Consider the following 21,449-nt stretch of genomic DNA (forward strand, 5'->3'; position numbering starts at 1 on the left):
TGAAACACTAATCAGAATCTTCTAATTTTAAAAAAACCTTTCGCTATAGATGCTGGAAATGTGCAAAAAAAATCTTAGAAATCATTAGTGGGAAGGATACAATGTTTCACACTGACATTTTTTTCATCCGAGCACAAGCAACTAAATAGTTTGAAATGTGGAATTGATTAGTAAATTCGAGACAGATGGAAATAGTGATTATGGTGAGAGGAAAAGAAAGACCGTAGCGAAGAATTTATTTTTAAATTTGAATTTGCAAGAGTTTGAAAATGGAATGAGACTCTGAGTTAATTTTCAGGACCACAGAGGTTGTTTGGAAATTAAGATCTGTCATGTTGTCAAAAAGACTAAAATGGGCAAGCCTTAGGTTAGTCTGTATCTATGATATCAGTATGGGGAGTTCACTGTCAAACATCTGGCTCCCCAAATGTACTGAACAACTGAGACAGAAACTTCTGAATTTTCAGTACAGCTCTGCATCTGTGCTTGCAGTCTGATTTTTGTTCATCAGAAATATTGAATATCATTAGCTTACTTTTATAGTAATTTCTGCCCCTTTTGTGGAGTAGGTATTTATCTTATTTAAGCAGGCAGATTGACTGTGGTTTGTGACTGTGTTTTTCTAAACTGAAACAATATCAGCACAATAGTTGGCTCTAAACTCGCAACATAAATAGCAATGCTGAGCTCAGTAAACACTTGAGGGTGAAATTTTGGCTGAAAGATTGTCCCTTGATATATATTATATAATTCCATTGTTGCAACATGTGTATTATCGCAGTTTTAAAAATGTGGTTGAACTGATCTCAAATATGTCTAACAGCTGTAATGAAATTTGTCTTGCGTTTAGCCTAACGTAATGTGCCTTGTGCCATATTTTTCTGATTTAATCTAGTTCACTCCCTCATTGTCCCCATGACTAGTGAGCATAGCTATAAGTCATGGTGCTTCTCACTAATACTGTACTGATCGAAATTTATCATTTCACTCACAACCAAAGTTAAGATTAACATTCGCAATTGCACTGCTGGCTGTTGTACAACTCGAGTGGACAAAGTGTGGCAGTGTCGCAAGCCATTTTACTACTTAATTCAAATTGGTTTAACTTTTAAACACCCACCTCCCCTTCTCTGCCTGTCACTTAAAGGAATTTGCTTCAATGTATGTGCTTATCTTACACCAGTATTAAATACAATAGTGTATGATTTTGGTAATGGAATTCAATACTATACCATATTTCTTGGCTGAGCTTCAGAAGTGTTTGGAAAATTTCTTCATTCATTTACATCTCAATTATATTGCAATCTAATTTGTTCTTAAAACTAATTATTTTAAACCTTTTTTCAAAGATCCTCAAGGGTCACAATAGAAACTCAGGCTCTCCAAATCATTGGATTTCTTTTTATCTCTCCAGACATTGGATGATGTACTTCTCAACATAAATGTTAGTCAGGTTGTAAGTTTGCTCACTGAGCTGGTAGATTTCTTGTTAGAAGTTTCGTCACCGTGCTAGGTAACATCATCAGTGGAGCCTCTGATGAAGTGCTGGTGTTCTGCCTCGTTTGCTATTTATCTGTCTTTGTTGTGGTAGGTGATATTATTTCTGGCTCTGTTTCTGAGAGTTGGTAAAAGGGGTCTAAATCTGTTTGTTAATGGAGTTCCGGTTTGAATGCCAGACCTCTCGGCATTCCTATGCATGTCTTTGTTTAGCCTGTCCCAGGATGGATGCATTGTCCCAGTTGAGCTGGCGTCCCACTTCATCTGTGTGTATGGATACCAGTGATAGTTGGTCATGTCATTTGGTGGCTAGTTGGTGCTCATGTATCCTGGTGGCTAGCCAGGCACGTATGTCCGATGTAATGTTTGTTGCAGTTCTTGCAGGGTATTTGTATATAACATTCGTTCTGCAGGTTGTAGAACCAAAAGACATGACTAACTATCACTGGTATCCATACACACACAGACTAAGAGGGGCACCAGTTTGACTGGGACAGGCTAAACAAAGACACTCCTCGGAATTTCTAGAGGCCTGGCATTCAAACCGGAACTCCATTAGCAAACCTATAGATTTGGACCCTATTTACCAAACCTCTCAGAACAGCACACTATATCACCTCCCACAATAAACAGAGAAAATAGCAAGAGAGGCAGAACACCAATGCTTCAACCAAAGGCTCTCTGATGTTACCTAGCATGATGACGAAACATTTGAGAACAAATCTATCAGCTCAGTGAGCAAATTTTACAACCTGAGCTGCAAATCCCCGAAATCTTGGAGTTGGTGTAAAACTGGAATGCTTTATTGAGATGAGAGTTATGAGCAGAAGACTACTGAGTCCTTCTAGCCTGCTGTCGTTCAGTAAAACCACAGCTAAGTTGATTTCAGATATGAGATTACATTTCCATCTACGCCATGATAACCTTACATTCTCTTAAGGATCTACCTACGTCAGTCTTAAAAATGTTCAAGTCTTGTTTCGACTACCTTTTTTCAGGAAGAGTTCCAAAGATTCACGTCTCCCCAAAAGAAACTTGTCTGTTTCAGTAGGGTGATCTGATTTTGTTAAAAATGTTGACCCCAATTTCTACATGCTTTGATAAGCAGAAGCCACCTCTCTCCATCTTCCCAGGCAAGCCCTGTCACAATCCTGTATATTTCAATAATATCATCCTTGACTACTACTACTCCACTGTATACAAGCCTAGCTTGTCAATCTTTCTCATGTGTCAGTCCCTTCTCCACTCTCCCATTTCAGTTATTACTGCACCAAAAAACTGTTAAACATTTTTTTAAAAATCTACCAATTGTCTGATAACATCTTTGATTTTGATAAATTTAATGAAATTAGAATCAAGACAGGTAAATATTAGTTAAAACGCACATCAACCATGATCTAAGTGAATGGTAGACAAACTTTAAGGAGCTGACTAGCCCACTCTTGTCCTGGTGTTCCATTATGCCGCCTTAAAGAATGTTTGACTTATTGACCATTGCTTTTCCTTGGGCTAATACTTGTAAATTAGCACAAAGTGTCTCTGGAAATATATTTTTATTCAAACTGGGCAGAGTTGCATTAGCATCATGTTACCCTGTCCAAAACTTGTATTTTACTTTAGCCCAGCACTGCACATCCACGAAGATTTTCAAAGATTTTGTGTTGTAGAAACATTATAGAATGTTGCAGCTTCTTGGATATAGTCCAGGAGCTATTCTTTAAATGAGAAATCATTTGAAAATAAACTTGAATGAATACATTTTTCATTTAGTAATCTTTTTAATATAATTATATGGATCTCCTTTTTTAATAACCCCTTGGATGTTTTCAATTTTATTATGGAATTTTGATCATTTTTAGAGTAGATAAAATGCTCCCTGTAAAGCCCAAAGAATAACCTTTTTCTAGTACGGTTGACTATTGCTAAAAAGACACTTGAAATTTTTCACCTTGCACTGATCAGGAAATCTTTCAAGAATGCAAATTCAACAGGAAAATTAACTTACGCTTAAGAGGAGAGTACTTGTTAGCAGAGATGTTGTCATGGAAAATACACCCCATAATGCTGAATGATAGTTAATAGACAGTTTACTTAAATTTTATCCTAATTTAGGATTGCAAGTTTGTACACATGCATGCTACATCTATTCCTATACAGGATCCTGTCCTTTGTAGACAACATGTATTCTCATTGTATCTGTTTCTTCTCACCAAAATGGGTCTCGGCCAGTCATTGATTTATTTCCAAGGGTAATATCCCGACCAATTGGGTCAGTCTTCCTGGTATAAATTTAAACAAGTCCTGGCTGTTCTCTCAATTAGCATTAATGCATGCGTTTTTCTGTGGCAGCACCTGCAACACTAAAGCTTATCTATTAAAATGCTAGCATGCAGAGCTTATTTGTATGGTCAGGTTTTTTATTTTGTTATAACCAGTTGATGGCTTTGGCTGCTCATGTAATGTTTCCACTGGTTTTTGAACTAGTATTTTGGCCAGATGATGGCTTCAAAGGTGATCCCATCTTTACTTAGCATTTAGATATTGCATGTATATCCAACGGGAGCTGATTAATTGATGAGAATGAGGGCTTTTGCTGGTTACTCTTCTATCCACCTCACCCTGTCCCAACAATTTCCTCAAAGCTTGAAGACATTAAGGCCAATTGTAGCATTCCAACTGATGCCACAGCTAATTTGATATAGATAAGGACTTAAATCTGGCTTCTGCTTTGTATAGTTTAGTACTTGTTTCTGAGGTTTCCAGGTAGTTCTATCTGTGCAGATTTAAAGAAAAAACTAAATGTTATGGCAGCACTTTTACTTCCCTTCAAATTAGGATTTTTAAAGTTTATTTAAAAAAAAATGCTGCTTTTGTATTTTGGGTGTGTCACCAGCAAGATTTTGTCACCTGGTTTTTGACCAAGTTTGAAGACGTGTGTCAAATGAGTAAGCTAGGGTAGGGTTTGTTAAATAGGTTGCTTCAATGTTGTAAACAGAAGTTCCAGTGCCTTTACTGGATGGGATATACAAGTCAAGAAATATAGACCAGGGTAATAGATCATTTTGGCTTGTTTAGTGCGCTCCACCATTTAGCCAAGTGATGGCTGATCTGTGTTTTAACTCCATATATCCACAGTTGCTCCATATCCCATAAATTGTTTTGATATTCATGTATGCACTATCTTCATGGAGTCAAAATCTTTGAAAAATAATTTTCCCAGGAAATGACTGGGGAGATTTTAAAAATAAAATTGCAAGACAAGTTTTCATGTTTATACACTTTTTTATTGTAGCAAGCAACCAAAATCAACACACTATATGTAATAATTTTTGTTTGTTTGGTGTTTGCGGCTTATTAACTGACACAGTATTCCATGGTATGATTTTACATTGTACCATGCTTCTAGCAGCCACAGAGCCTTGAATGTTAAAACCCAAGCTCTTCCTGACGTTGCAACCTGTACCTTTCACCTTTCAAAATCAGGGCAAGTCTCGCAATGTCTTTTGAAAATCTATTCAGTTTGTTGTCCCGTTCCCACCTCAGTCAAAGCAAAGCGCTCAGAGCCACAGTATAGTTTTACCTCCATCTTTATTCCAGGCCCTGGAGCGAGAGAATGTACGATCGCCCATGTGCACAGAGACACGAGTTCTCGGTCTTCTCTCAAACAGCAGTTTCTTAATGAATTATGTAGTCATTTCACAGGAAGGAGCATCCACATTAGGCAACATACATTATTAATTGGGTGACTGTTAAAATCAATGAGTGTGGGGGCAGGCGGGGAGGTGGAATTCATAGCTGGGTTCTCAATATTATCGCTGAGGCACACTGCTATTAACATCTGCTAATTAGAGTAGCAGACCATAATGTGTTACATGGCTGATCTCCTAACCAGGCCAATAACTTGCCCTCAATTCCATTATCTTCCTCTCGTTTCAACATGCTCGGTAAGTGTCTCAGGGATTTTGTGCAATGTAAGAATCTGAGAAAGTGGAGCAAGCCTTTCAGGCATGCCTGTCATTCAATAAGATCTGCCCCCAGGCCATGCCACACATTTTCCTGTTGTTGGGCTAGCTCCCAACTCCCCGACATTTCAAAAAGCAGCTCTTCTTTAATACTTTGATCTGGCCTCCACAATTCTCTGGGATAGAGCATTCCAGACATTCATCACACTCTGGCAGAATTAATTCCTTTGCATCTCAGTTTTAATTGGTGAACACATTCTCTGTAATTGTAATCTCCTAGTTTAAGAATTCCTCATTAGTGGAAATGTATTCTCAAGCCCCTCACAATCTAGCATGCTTCAACAAGGTCAGCCCTTATTCTTCTAACTTGTAATGAAAGAAGTCTGAACTTGTTTAGTCATTCTTGATAAGTCACCCTGTTCACTGGAATCAACTTAGTGAATCCCTTTTGCTAAGTTCCCCTCCAAACTACTCACCATCCTGATTTGCAAATATATCATCATTCCAACACTGATGGATCAAAATCCTAGAATTCCCTCCCTAATGGCATTGTGGATAAACCCGCAGCAGGTGGGCCTTTCTTAAATGGACAGAACTGTACACTACTGGTATGGCTGCACCATCATCCTGGACACTTGTAACAAAATTTCTCTACTTTTAAACTCCATTCTTCAATGAAGGGTAAAATTCCATTTGTTTTAATTCTTTGCTGTATGCTAATATTTTTGTAAGAATACCCAGATCCCACTGCACTGCACTTCGTTTAATTCATCATCTGCCTTTGATTTCCCCCTGTCAAAGTGCTTGACCATGTGCTTTCCTACATTAAACTCCATCTGTCAGGTTTTGCCTACTTATTTAACTATTCATATCCTCTAGCAGATTCCATCTTTCCTTCTCATAGCATGCTCTCTCTCCTATTTTTGCATGGTCAGCAAATTTGGATCATGACACTGTGGGGCAGTCTAAATGAGCAACACTGTGGTTTAAGATTCTCCCTTAGAAGGAAACAACCTCTCAGCATCTATTCTGTGAAGCCCTCTAAGAGTCTTGCATTTTTCAAAGGATTGCCTCTCATTCTTCTAAATTTCAATGAGTATAGGCCCAACCTACTTGACCAGTCCTCTTAAGAAAATAAGTCCAATCTGGTGGATGTTCTGGCCTGCCTCTGATAAGGGTGTTGTTTTTTTTTTCTAGAAGGGTACTGAAACTGTGTTCCAGATGTTAACTGACCAGTGCCTTGTATAGTTTTAGCAAAACCTCCCTTTTTTGTTTGTACACTATTGCTTTCAAATTAAATAAAGGAATCTTTATTTGCTGATGAGTGGCTGTTGACCTGGGGCCCTGCACGTAATTCTTAACTCCAGCCTTAAATAGAGTCCCTTCGTTAGCCCATTTCCGTGTTGGTTACTTTAAGAAATTCTTTTCTTTAAAATTTTGCCTCTTGTCTGCTTGACTACCTCATGTATAGCCTCCGTGTTGAATCACTTAACTTTTAATCATGATGGCTACTCCTTTTCCCCTATACTGGAACCCTACCCTTTTTGAAGACCTAATAATCTGTCATGTGTTGTTCCTAGCCCTGACTTGCAGTCAGTCTTAGTGATGGCTGTCTTCCACAGGGAGCCTGTGTATGTATTTTTTTCATATTCCATTCATTTATGTAATTAATGTTACTTTGGGCCATAACCCTACATGTCTTGGTCTAATGTTTTCTTAATTTCTTATTTTTCTCCTTCATTTTAATAACATTTTATATGTTTGGGTTTTCTCTTTTATCTGCAGTGTCTCATTGTTTGGTTTGTTTTAGAATTATGTTTGCTACTGTAGTCCTTTTGTAAATCCTTAATCTTTCTCCTTATGACTCCAGTAGAGTCCTTCCAAACAATGTTATATTGGATATTGGCACAAGTAAATGGAACTTCTCTTTGTGTTCACCTTCCGAATTTTGATTATCGCATGGGCTGTTGTGATTATTGCTAATTAAGAGATTAGAACTCTTGAGCTTCTACGCTTTCAATTTACTTTCTTGTGCTGTGGTATGCCTATGCACATGGGATTTCTGTGCATCGGTGGAATACTTGTTGCTATAGAAATATGCCAGAATTAGTTTCCACAGGTATATAGTCAATGTTCAGATCCTGCCAGTTTATAAGTATTGTTTTTGAGGTTTTTATCCTCCAGGGATGAATTATTTAAGAAAAAATACTTTACAGATTTTAAAGCAGTAATCTGAGGTAATAAAGGTCGTCCAGGTAATAAAGAGAACACTTCAGAATAGGTCTATGATCTAGTGTTAACGACTAACAAAATTTAGAGAGATGAAATAAGTCATGATCAGTCGCAGTTTTAATTAGGATCAGGGATAAAAGACAAGAAAAATTGAAATATAGCTTTTTAAAAGTTAACCTGTATTTAGAAGGTAACCTGTTTAAGAGCCTTGATGATGTTAGGACGTTGAGAAAGGGTAGTATTTTTATAGGGTTGGTGATGGAGTGGGAATATCTGAAAAGAACAGATTATTTAAGACATCAGGTAGCATAGTGGCCAAAATGAGAAGCTTTGTTGCAACAGGTTAGAGGTAATGGGGTCGATTGGTGATAATAACATGGTCAACTACTTTCTATACAAGAAAGTGATGCTTTGAAAAGTGGGATGGTATTTGAAAATCGAAAAATGAAAATCTGTTAGAATCTAGTTTGGAAGAGGCACAGGGCTGTAACTGGTAGACTTTAACCAAGGAATTGAAGATTGAAATGGAAGGATGTGAATAAGAACAACTTGCATTTTTATAGCACCTACACCCTCCTTAGTATTCTAAACGGTATTTGAGATTAGGTCACACAAGATACTTGCATGACAAAAGCTTAGTCAAAAAGGTAGGTATTAAGGAGCTTTTTTTTTTGAAGGAGCAAGAAATTCCATAGCTCGTCCGTTGAAGATATGGTCACCAATGGTGCAGCAATGAAAATTAGGCACATACAAAGGACTAGTATTGGAAGAGTATGGATATCCTGAGGAATTGTAGCTGGATGATTTCGAGATGGTGCGAAACAAAACCGTGGAGGAATTTGAAATCTAGGGCAACAATTTTTAAAATAAAGGCATTGCTGGGCTACTATTCAGTAGTTTAGCTCATACGGGTAAAGGGTTTAAAATTGCGCAACTGGTTTTGGATGAACTCCAGATTTGAAGGCTGTGTACCAAAAGTGGTAACTGCATTTGTAAAGACATGATCTAATTAACTAGAGTCAGTGGTTTAAGAGGAAAATAATTCTTACAAATCTGTCAAATACTTTGAGGATGTAACTAGTAGGGTAGATAAAGTGTAAGAAGTGGATATGGTAAAGTTGGATTTTCAAAATACTTAAGGTGCTTCAACTTTTCATGGCACGATATGAAGGCTCGCACAAATAGAGGTAGTGTTACCATAGCTAGAGGACTCCAATGATCTAAAACAATTGGAAAGAACAGATTTTCAGGTTAGCAGCTAGTGTCTAGTTAGATGCTGGTACCTTAAGGGTGTCACACTTGTGAAGCTACAACATAGGACTGCATGCTTGCCAAATAACCTAACAAGCAAATGATAAAGCTCAGCCATTTCGCAATCATTGGATCAAATCTAAGCTCAGTCCTATCTCATCCAGTCGTGAATTATGTTAGGCAATTAAAGAATTTGTTGGAGGAAGGGAAGATCTTCAAATATCCCCAATCCTCAATATTAGTGAGCCTAGCACATCAGCGTAAAAATTAAGACTGTACTATTTTGCAACAATTTTCAGCCAGAAGTGCCAAGTAGTTGATCCATCTAAACATAGAGGTCTCCAGCGTTGCAGATGCCAGTCTTCAGCCAATTCAGTTCACTCCAGGTGAGATGAAGAAATGGCTGAGGTACTGAATACTGCAAAGGTTCTGGATCCTGATAGTAATACTGAAGATTTGTGCTCCAGAACATGCTGTGCCCCTAGCTGAGATGTTCTAGTACAGTTACAACACTAGAATTGCCTGGTTATGTCCTGCACGTGCAGTCTGGCCAGTTGCTGCTCCATCTGCCGATGCTGAACATCCATCACTTTGATAATGATTTTCATCCAGTGCTATCAAGTAGCACTTGCATAGCAATAACCTGCTTATTAACACACAGTTTGAGTTTCACACCATCCATTCAGCTCCTGACATCATTTCCTGCACTGATGCAAACATGGAATTATACAAAACGCTGGTTAGACCTCAACTGGAGTACTACATGCAGTTCTGGTCACAATGTTATAGGAAGGTTTGATTGCGCACCCACACTTTGGAGCCCAGAGGGGATTTGCAGGATGCTGCTTGAACTGAGAGACTGAGGTTGTTTTCCTTTGAGCAGTGAAGATTGAGAGAGGATCCGGTAAAAGAGTACAAGATTGAAGGTCAGAGCTAAGATGGATAGGCAGGCACTTTTTGACCAAGCAACATAGATTTAAGGTAAGGGGTAGAAGTCTCATAGGAGAGTTGAGACACATTTTCAACTGGAGACTGGTGAAAGTCTGAGACCTTCTGCATGAAAGTGGGGTCTAATATTTTAATGTATTTAGATATTCACTTGCATTGCGATTGTTGTCTGGTGCAGATGGGATCGGTCGAATGGCTCCCTTATTTGTTGCAAGAACCTATGAATATATAAATATGTTTACCTGGTGAAACTTGAGTTGTGTTGGTTGTTTAGATCATAGCTGTTTGTCAGCTCCATGTATTCACTTTGTCTCCATTTCTCTTGATACTCGCATCTAACAAAGAATTAAGAACTAAAATCCAGCAGAATTTTAAAAAAACATCACTGTTCTGCATAGTTAATAGCTGTTGTCATCACCTGTTGTGTGAATGTTGCATTTTGCTTTCCATTTAGGGTGTATTTGGAACAGAAGTAGATGAAACGAATGCTGATTTCAATTTGGTCTGGATTTTGTAGTGCGTAACTGAATGTCAAAAGCCTGTGTTTTTTCTAAACTGCTTCTCTTCTGATGAAATATAACTAATACATGAGCTGCTCAGGCGATTGGACGCCTACTATAAAGGAATGATACATCTCTATGACTCTGTGACTATGCAGTAAAGTGCCTAAGTCATGCCATGTGTTACATCACTTCCTAAATCTGAATTTACTTTAAAATTTCAGTATTGGTGCTTTCTGAAGAATTGAATTAACACTCAAATTCTGGCGAAAAGGTCACAAAGCTAAAATGTTAACTCTAGTTACCCTTTCTAAAAATGTTGACCTGAGTATTTTCAGTATTTTCTGTATATATAATCAGCTTATCTAGTCTGTCTGCAAATACTGGCACTGCATCAATCACTCAGCTTTGGATTAAGCAGAATTTTAAACTGCATATCAGTACACAGATGTTTAGGATGATAATTAAAATACTGTATTTGATTTGTTTATATGTTATGATAAGTACAAGCTCTGAATACTTTTGATAGTTTAAGCTGATCTTTTGAAAACAACAAAAAGCATATTTAGACTTTTTGCACTGGCAAGTGATCACTCACAGCATTTTTGTGTATCTTTGGAAAGCGTTTGTACTTTAACTGTGTTTTGAAATATTCATCTTTTATTGGATAGTTGATTGTATTGTGTACTCTTAAATATGTTCCCAAGTGGTTCAGTGCTATCAAATAATTCTGGCAGATTTTTCCAAGATTAAAAATCTGCAAAGGGTTTGTATTGTCACAAACAGTTTCTTGGACAGAAATACTTATTTTAAACAAACTTATTCTTCTATAGGGTGATGGCCGAAGTCACCTAGTCTCTGAGTGTCTGGGCCTGGGCCAGAACTTGGATCTATCGGACACCATGGTGCAACAGAAGCTGGATGAAATCAAGGATTCAATCAAGCGAGAGATACGGAAGGAACTTAAAATCAAGGAAGGAGCAGAGAACCTCAAGAAGGTCACAACTGATAAAAAGAATCTAGCCTATGTGGAAAATATGTTAAAAAAGTCAAACAAAAAACTAGATGAACTTCATCAAGAGTTGCAGGAGCTGAATGCGCACATTGTTGTGAAGGATCCTGAGTTAGCAGGTAAATTTATGTAAAGTTCTAGTTCTTTAATGATTTTTCTTTGAATATGTTTGAGCTGAAAAAGTGTAATGCGCATGGACTGTCAGACAAGGAAATATGGAAAGTAAGAATGAATTTTGACAGCAGCTGCAGTATAAATTGAACAAAGTGCGTTTATGAATGTAACTTGAGTTTTGAAAGAGGGCTGTTGTGCCAGCCTTTCCCCACTGCTTACCTCATTTACATTCTCAGCTGGTGAAATTCCTTATCAGTTGGCCGTTAAGAGCAGAGCTGGCAAAAATATCCTACACAAATGAGTCTGTTCCTGACAGAACAAAATAACTCACATCGTTTTCTCTTTCCAAGTCTAACTTGCAAACTTGTGAATTATTAATTGCCCATTCATAATGCATAATTCATAATGTTTTTATTAAAATCAGTTGCTCAAAAGATGAAGTGTGTTCTGTAATTGTTTGCCTTATCTTTCACTAATTTGACAAATCTGGCTAGCCAGATTTGGTTGAGCACTGTGTTCAGCAGTAATTGTTATTGGACATTAGGACAGAGAAAGTTGATAAGTTAGGTTTATGATCCACTGTGGTCAACTTTAAGTTACTCTGTGTTATACAATGTATTCCTACATTGAGGGAGCAAGCACGAGTGATGCTTATGGCTTTCAGCTAATGTGGCTGTATAACATTGCCATAGAGTATCCCACATGATAGATCTTTTGTTTCTTTCCTTCCTTTTTCTCCCAAACCCGTCATCTCCTCCCGCCCTCACCCCACTCCCACCCAAAAAAAACTAGGTAGGAATGGTGAGAAACACAGTTCAATTTTAATTTTACTTGGTTGTATGAAGACATTCTACAATTTCATGGTCTAGTGATGAGGAATGCTTTGTTTTGAATACTTAACTCTATAAAATTGGAAATAAAGTAATAGAGATGTACAGGACGGAAACAGATCCTTTGGTCCAACCCCTCCATGCCAAGCAGATACCCCAACCCAATCTAGTCCCACCTGTCAGCACCCGGCCGACATCCCTCCAGACCATTCCTATTCATATGCCTATCCAGCTGCCTTTTTAAATGTTGCAATTGTACCAGCCTCCACCACTTCCTCTGGCAGCTTATTCCATACACGTACCACTCTGTGTGAAAAAGTTGCCCCTTAGGCCTCTTTTATATCTTTCCCCTCTCATCCTAAACCTATGCCATCCAGTTCTGGACTCTCTGACCCCAGGGTTTCTATTAGGCGTTGGTTGTGGTCTTTCAAAAATCACTGGAGTCAGGGAAAGTCACAGATGATTGGAAAATAGGCTGTTGTAACCCCCTTGTTCAAGAAAGGATCAAGTCAAAAGATGGAAAATTATAGGCCGATTAGCCTAACCTAGGTTGTCGGTAAAATTCTAGAATCCATCATTAAGGATGAGATTTCTAAATTCTTGGAAGTGCAGGGTCAGATTAGAACAAGTCAGCATTAGAACAAGTCAGCATGGATTTAGTATGGGGAGGTAGTGCCTGACAAACCTGTTAGAATTCTTTTGAAGAAGTAACAAGTAGGTTAAACCAGGGGAAGCCCAGTGGATGTTATCCATCTAGATTTCCAGAAGGTCTTTAAGGTGCCTCATGAGAGGCTGTGGAGTAAGGTGATGGCCCATGGAGTTTGAGGTGAGCTCCTGGCATGGATTGAGGATTGGCTGTCTAACAGGCAGAGAGTTGAGACAAAAGGTTCTTTTTCAGAATGGCAGCTGATGACAAGTGGTGTCACGGAGGGTTCAGTGTTGGGGCCGCAGCTGTTCACTTTATATATAAATGATCTGCATGAACGGACTGGGGGCATTCTGGTGAAATTCGCCGATGTCATGGAGTTAGACGGACAGGCAGGTAGTACTGAGGAGGTGGGAAGGCTGCAGAAAGATTTTGACAGTTTAGGACAGTGGTCCAGGAAATGACTGAAATTCAACTTGAGCAAATGCAAACATGTTAAGTCATAATTGGTTATACTACAATGTAAAAGTTTGGAAAAAAGAATACCGGCATGGACTATTTCCTAAATGGTGAGAAAATTCATAAAGCCAAAGTACAAAGGGACCTGGGAGTGCTAGTACAGAAATTTCTAAAGGTTGACTTGCAGGTTGAGTCCGTGATTAAGAAAGCAAATGTAATGCTGTCGTTTATCTCGAGGAATATAAAAGCAGCGATATGCTTCTGAGACTTTATAAAGCTCTAGTTAGGCCTCATTTAGAATACTGTGACCAATTTTGGGCCCCACACTTCAGGAAGGACATACTGGCACTGGAGCATGTCCAGTGGAGATTCATACAGATGATCTGGAATGGTAGGCCTAACTTACAATGAGCAGCTGAGGATCTTTTGATTGAATTAATTAGAGTTTAGAAGGTTGACGGGAGATCTGATAGAAGCTTATAAGATAATGCAAGGCTTAGGGTGGACGCTGGGAATTTGTTTCTGTTGGGCAGGTAGACTAGGACCTGTGGGCACAGCCTTAGAATTAGAGAGGGGTCAATTTAGAATGAAAATGAGACATTTCTTCAGCCAGAGAGTGGTGGGCCAGTGGAATTCATTGCCTCGGAGCGCAGTGGATGCCGGGCGTTAAATGTCTTCAAGGCAGAAATTGATAAATTCTTGATCTCGTGAGGAATTAAGGGCTACGGGGAGAGTGTGGGTAAGTAGAGTTGAAATGCCCGTCAGCCATGATTAAATGGTGGAGTGGACTCGATGGATCGAATGGCCTTCCTTCCACTACTATGCCTTATGGTCTTATTACCAGCCGTTGGTGTGAGTTTGTACTCTGCTTGTCAGTTCGATGGACTTTTGCTGAGACAGATTTAAATGTTTTTCCACTACTGAAGATAATAAAGGTGAAAATGATTTCAGCAACAAAGGCAGTATTGTGTGTGAATTATTTTTGATTAATTCTTATGGTAAACTTTTACATTGGTTATACTATAATTATGGCTTAACATGTTTGCAGTTTGAAGTAAATTTAATTTTGATTGTCATAAGTCTTTTGGATAACATGCAGGTATGATTGCTAATGCTAGTATTGAGATTGAGAGAATATTGGGTGGTGCATTTGAGTGATTCACTAATGCCATTTTAGGGAAGGAAACTGCCATCCTTACCTGGTCTGGTGTGCATGCGACTCCAGACCCAGTGCAATGTGGTTGACTCTTAACTGCCCTTTGGGTAATTTAGAGATGGACAATAAATGCTGGCCTTGCCAGCAATGCCCTCATTCTGTGAAGGAATAATTTATTTAAAAATTCACTGATGCCAAATTTACTGCTAGCTGTGAGAAGATCAGACTCTGTTGGAAAAGTATGACTTCAGTTATCAGTTTTGTCTGTGTCCTTTCCTTGCAAAAGTAATGGTCATGTATAATCTTTCTGACACCCATTACAAAATAACAGTGCAGCATTTCTCCTAAAAGTCCTTTGTATAAATTTTTGAATTGAGATTAGACGTGGCTGTATGGTGTAGTTGAGTATTAAATTGAAGCTCATCTGTTTTTTGTTGGTTTTGTTTTGAGTAAACTGCATCTCTAGAGTATGTTATTTCAAGTTTTTGTGTTTTCTCTTTCTCTTGTTCTGCTTTTCCTATTTGTAGTATTTCACAAGGGAGATCATAACCATTTTCCTTCCAAACAGACATCAAGAAAATATTACTGTTTAGTCAGCAATTGCTAGTTGGCATTTTCTGAAAGTTTCTGTAAAATTCAAGCTGGAGGGAAGGGTTTCTTGTACACTGATAGTCACCCAACCTCTGAGCCAGGAGCTCTGATCAAATCCCACCCACTGCAGTGGTGTGTAATATCATCTGAGCAGGTTGATTAGAATGTATCAAATTTATGCTTATCTTGTTTAATTGACACCAGATAAACACTCTTGAGCTATTGACTATCATGGTTCTAACCAACGAATCTTAACATTAAATTTAAAGTCTAAAAGACACTTCTTTCCCTTTTTTGAATCTAGCTTCACTATATCCAATTAATGATTCCTGGTTAGTTTTGTAAATATACAGCCAAGCTCTTTTCAAAATGGGTGTCTTTGTATGATTTTCTTTCTCTCATGAAGCTTTCAAAGTCCCTGACAACTCCAATGACCATAGTATGTGCATTTCTTAAAAACAGACTCTTATAGTTGAGAATCCCAATCAGTGATGACAAAAGACTGTAATAACAATAAATAGAACATGTATTGGCAGCTGCATAAATTTATCTCTATAAAGAGATTCGCCGGAGCTTTGATATCATGGAGGTTCGTGCAGACCAAGCATTAATCCAGCAGCCAAGCTGACTTGCAGTGGTTTTCACTTTAACCCTATGAACAGTTTGAGAAGTAGCAGCTTAAAGTGTAAAGCTGATGAAAGATTTAGATGTTAGGTAGAAATGCTGCTGAAACAAACTTTGACAGTTTCCATCGAGAAATATACTTCAAGAGCCAATGGGCTGAGAAGTGGCAGACGGAGTTTAATTTGGATAAATGCAAGTGTTGCACTTTGGGAAAGCAAATCCTAGCAGGACTTGTACACTAAATGGTAAGGTTCTAGGGAGTGTTGCTGAACAGAGACCTTGGAATGCAGGTTCATAGCTCCTTTTAAAATGGAGTCGCAGGTAGATAGAGTAAAGAAGGCGTTTGGCATGCTTTCCTTTATTGGTCAGAGTATTGAGTAGAGGAGTTGGGAGGTCATGTTGCGGCTGTACAGGGCATTGGTTAGGCCACTATTGGAATATTGCATGCAATTCTGGTCTCCTTCCTATCGGAAAGGTGTTGTGAAACTTGAAATGGTTCAGTAAAGATTTACAAGGATATTGCCAGGGTTGGAGGATCGAGCTACAGGGAGAGGCTAAACAGGCTGGGGATGTTTTCCCTGGAGCGTTGGAGGCTGAGGGGTGACCTTCATAGAAGTTTACAAAATTGAGGGGCATGGGTAGGATAAATAGGCAAAGTCTTTTCCCTGGGGTGGGGGAGTCCAGAACTAGAGGGCATAGGTTTTGGGTGCAAGGGGAAAGATATAAAAGAGACCTAAGGGGCAACTTTTTCACGCAGAGGGTGGTATGTGTATGGAATGAGCTGCCAGAGGATGTGGTGGAGGCTGGTACAATTGCAACATTTAAAAGGCATTTGGATGGGTATATGAATAGGAAGGGTTTGGAGGGATATGGACCGGGTGCTGGCAGGTGGGACGAGATTGGGTTGGGATATCTGGTCGGCATGGATGGGTTGGACCGAAGGGTCTGTTCCCATGCTGTACATCTCTATGACTCTAAGGGATTTCATGATGACCGTAACCTGACAGAATTGAAATTAAGCCATAAAACAAAGTGGTTAAAATAGGTATTAAAAGAAGGTGGAAAAGTAGAGGATTTAGTGAAGACATTCCTTGTTTAATGCCCTATACAGCTTGGCTGTAATTCATTTGTATTAAATGTTTTGTGGATCCAAAATACTGTGCTTTTCATAACTGAAATAATTTGCATCAATGAAGTACTTCTCAAATCCTTTTCTACTGCATTGTACATACTGCATTACAATGTCCCAATCCCAAATCACTTTTTTTTTGTAGTTTAATTTACCTGTAGCATTGCATGTGTGAATCAAATGCAATTAGCATCCATTAGTTTTATTCATATTCTATCTTCTTTAGGAAATACTGATTTTAAATAGGCTACAGCGATGGGGTGAGGTGTGACTAAGGAAGTAATTGAATGCTAGGATAATAATTTTAAATTTGAGGCATTTGTAGGATCATGTGTCGAGGTGTCAACAAGCGGAGGGCTAATGGGTGAACAGGATTTTTAAAAATTTGGGATCTGGGAAGCCGAGTTTGGGTTAAGCACAATTAACGGAGGATGGAAGATGGAAAAGTTGAGTGCATTTAGAATAGCTGAGTCTAAAAGTGACGCAAGTATGTATGGACATTTTTGCTGTCAGTCTAATGAGTATGCAGAAGTAATATTACAAACATCAAGTCGGCAGTCTTTTAGTGGAGAGCAGATGAGTTCTGTGGCTCAGCAGTGTTAAACAGGGCAATTTGTGAACAGTCTAGGTTGGCCATGGTTTTCAGGCTAAAATGTGAGGTGGAAGTATAAGCTTAGAAGTGGAGTTTGCACAGTGTGGGATGGTGGCATGGATCATCTTACGATTTTAATTTGGAGGAAATTTCTGCTATTGTACAGAATGGCAGACAGTCCAATAAGCAGTGGAGGGACCCAGTGTAGTTTTTTTTTTAAATGAAGATGATTAATTGATTTTTCTAAGCTTTGGAAACATCAGTGGTATGAGCAGGAAGAAACATTTATTGTAGGAGATTCTCTGGCTATAAATTATCCACAAAGTTTGACTAAAGTTTGTAGGGCAGCACGGTGGCTCAGTGGTTAGCACTGCTGCCTCAATTCCCTGTCTATGTGGAGTTTGCACATTCTCCCCGTGTCTGCATGGGTTTCCTCCGGGTGCTCTGGTTTCCTCCCACAGTCCAAAAATGTGCAGACTAGGTGAATTGGCCATGCTAAATTACCCGTAGTGTTAGTTGAAAGGGTAAATGTAGGGGAATGGGTCTGGGTGGTTTGCTCTTCTGAGGGTCGGTGTGGACTTGTTGGGCTGATGGGCCTATTTCCACACTGTAAGTATTCTAATCTAATCAAAAAGGGCTCTCTCTCAACTGAATAACAGAGGAGAGGTTTTGAATGAGGTTGGTGACACACTGTAGAGGAAGGTGTACATCATGGTTGTACACCGCGGTTACAGTTGCATAGGATGCCGTTTGGAAATGATTCTGATTGTTTTAGGGCCATGACAGGTGGAAACCTGAGTACAGTAACGCCTCGACTTGCGACCTTAATCCGTTCCGGGACCCGGTTCGCGAACCGAAAAGTTTGCGAACTGAATCAATTTTTCCCATTATTTGGATAGTGTAAGAATGCTTGGACGGCTGTTCACGGTGCACGTGCCAAAGACGAACTGAATGAGATCACGCGGTGCCCGAGAGCTTTTGCGTTCAACAAGCGCGTCGCAAAATAGAACAATGCAACCACGTTGCACACGGGCTTTTTGCGTTCGTACCTTGAATTCCGTACATACGTTGAAGCAAAATTTTAAGTACAATCCTGTTCGTAAACCAATTTGTACGTGAACGGGTCGTTCGTATGTCGAGGCGCTACTGTATAAGAAACCAAAACGAGGAACTTTTCTATTCCAATTTGGTTCCCCTTACTATATGTACTCCCAGCCACCTGGAGCATTGGCAACAAAGGTTTCTCCTTTGATACTCAAAGGTAATTGAAACTAGTCTAGGAGATCAAATGAGTCATGATTTATGTTGCAGGGTGCCTACTACTTGTGGTAACTTATGCTGTAGTCAGCCCCTAACTTGAAGGAATGTACTGACATTCTGTGAGCTATCAACCTACTGCTCTCTTGCTGTGATATGGAGAATGAAAGGAGTAGCTGTATGATATCCAATTTGGTTCTGCCTTTAACAGAAGGTCCTTCGTTACCCTCCCCCACCTTCATCCACTTATTGCATTCCCAGCTACCTTTCCACGGCCCCATGCACCAACTCCTCCTCCTTTCCACCACCTCCAATCCTTCCATGTATCTCTCAGCCTCTTTGGCTCAGAAGCCTTATTCCTGGTGAAAGGCGTATGCCCGAAACGTTGATTCTCCTGCTTCTCAGATGTTGCCTGACCGCCTGTGCTTTTCCATTGGCGCACTCTTCAACCTAAAAGGTCTTGTACAAGTCAAGAAAGGATTCTCTTGTCCTGTGGCTGCAACCTGGAATCAAGTGCATTTCAATTAAGTTTTGTGACATTAGTCATGGCTATTTAGAAATTAATCCACTAATACATCCAGGTATTCCTCTTCCAACATTCCTGCAAGGAATGAATGGATGTTTCAAATTTGACTGCACACGTGTAACACTGAATCTTTCTGATTTAAAAATCATTTGATGGCCACGGGTCTGTTCTCTCCACTTTGATCAAACTGCTTTTGGTAGTTATACATCTCTGTATCTATCCATTCCACCAACTGTCTCTGACTTCTTGAAGTCTGTTGCTGTCTTCCTCACTTGACTATATTTGCAAGGTTTGTGGCTTTTGGGGATGACAGCTTTTTCTCTGGGCTTTTTAAATTCATATCATTACTGCTTTTTTTGATAAACGCTAGCAGTCTTAATACTGAACTGTTGCAAGCAACATGTATATTTACCTCCAGTTTGAAAACCAGCAATTCTGCAGAGCTGTTTCTTGTCCTTTAGTCAATTTTATACTGAAGCTGAAAAGGGCTGTTCTGGCACTGTGATAGTGTCCCTGCCCCTTGACTGACAGACCTGGGTTCAAGCCCCACATGCTCCATAGGTCTGTAATAACAACTCTGAACAGGTTGGTTAGAAAAATATGTTTAATTTTTTTTATAAGCTCCCTCCCTCTGAACAGACAATCCCAGGTTCAAGTCCCACTTGCCTCAACATTGTCTCTCAGCATGTTCCAGGTTGCTTAAAAATAACTTGCATCACTGATGTTAAACTGACCGGTCTGTAGTTGTCAGATTTAGCAACTTATTTGGAGCCAAGATGTAATATTTTGCAATCGTGCGTAGCTTATGGCCAGCATCTCTGCAATTTTTATCCTTAATTCCCTCAAACTAGGATGCATTACAACCAGACCAGGCGACTTTTCGACTTTACATGTTTGAGGCAGTATCTAAATCATTTCCAACATTCTGGCAATTTCCTGCTATTATGGCTTTGGCAAAGTCCCATTCCATGCTCACCAAGGGAGGTACTAACTTAAGTACCTAGATTATGCTTTCTGCCTTAGATGTTTTGTTTGGTCTCTAATTGGATCCACTGCTCTGCTGACAGACACATTAACAGTAAAATGTTTAAGCCTTTGACAACTAATATAAAAGAATCAATCTATTCTCTCACTGTCCCTACTTTTTTTTGATTGTCCCATCCTGTATTCAGAGCTGAAAATGTGTTGCTGGAAAAGCGCAGCAGGTCAGGCAGCATCCAGGGAACAGGAGAATCGACGTTTCGGGCATAAGCCCTTCTTCAGGAATGAGGAAAGAAGAAGGGCTTATGCCCGAAACGTCGATTCTCCTGTTCCCTGGATGCTGCCTGACCTGCTGCGCTTTTCCAGCAACACATTTTCAGCTCTGATCTCCAGCATCTGCAGACCTCACTTTCTCCATCCTGTATTCAGTCAGAGTTGCTCTTGTATAATCAGGGTGACATTTGTTCTCTTTTTCTCTACTATATCCTACATCTCCCACTACCTTCTTACCATTGGGGAATCTTGTAGTTGTCTTCCCTTTATCCTGCTCTCTTAGCTGCACTAAAATCATTTCTTTGAAGGTTGCCCATGCTTCTTTACATCTCTCCCTGCCAGATGTTTTTTACTTGAAATTAATCTTTCTCAAGTATTTTTATCTAGGTATCACTTGTTCTTCACTATATCAATCTACACCTTATGATACATTGCTCATTGAATGTGAATGCCACCTCCATTTTACGAAGATTCGATCCAGCAAAGACTCTTTATTGGGTGCAAAGCATACTGATTAAAAAATAATTCCTGAGCATATCTAAGAAATTCTTCCTGTAATTTACACTTCATATGATCATTGCCATATTCAGTGTTGAGGAAATTAAATCCTCCCATTATCACTACATGGTCTTTGTCTCTTTCAGAAATGTACTTCTGAATCTCCTAACTTCTTCCCACTATTTGGAAGCCTATGTATTTTTTTTTTTTAAAAACAAGTAGACTAATTGCTTTTTTTAAAATTGTTTCCCAATTCCAAAACCTGAGTTTTCTATTTTAGATCCCTTGAGGACAGTGTCTCCTCAGAACACAACAATAGTTTCCATCTTCAAAACAGCTATTCCTGTTAACTTTTCCCTTTGTGAATATTT

The 21,449-nt window shown here is 39.2% G+C and overlaps 1 protein-coding gene across 3 annotated transcripts in view; it reads left to right on the top strand.

Annotated features, from left to right (window-relative positions):
- The window catches only part of LOC122554156 (serine/threonine-protein kinase N2-like), a 117,494-nt gene that overhangs the window by 37,823 nt on the left and 58,222 nt on the right, over window positions 1-21,449 (top strand). For all 3 annotated transcript variants that reach the window (XM_087990429.1, XM_043698732.2, XM_087990430.1), the window contains one exon: window positions 11,224-11,521. In XM_087990429.1, coding sequence (XP_087846555.1) covers window positions 11,224-11,521 — 298 coding nt within the window. The remainder of the gene's footprint in view (window positions 1-11,223; window positions 11,522-21,449) is intronic.

This window comes from Chiloscyllium plagiosum, unplaced genomic scaffold (genome assembly GCF_037043375.1).
Source record: "Chiloscyllium plagiosum isolate Xiang-an unplaced genomic scaffold, Cpla_swu_hap1 HiC_scaffold_9, whole genome shotgun sequence".
Taxonomy (NCBI): domain Eukaryota; kingdom Metazoa; phylum Chordata; class Chondrichthyes; order Orectolobiformes; family Hemiscylliidae; genus Chiloscyllium; species Chiloscyllium plagiosum.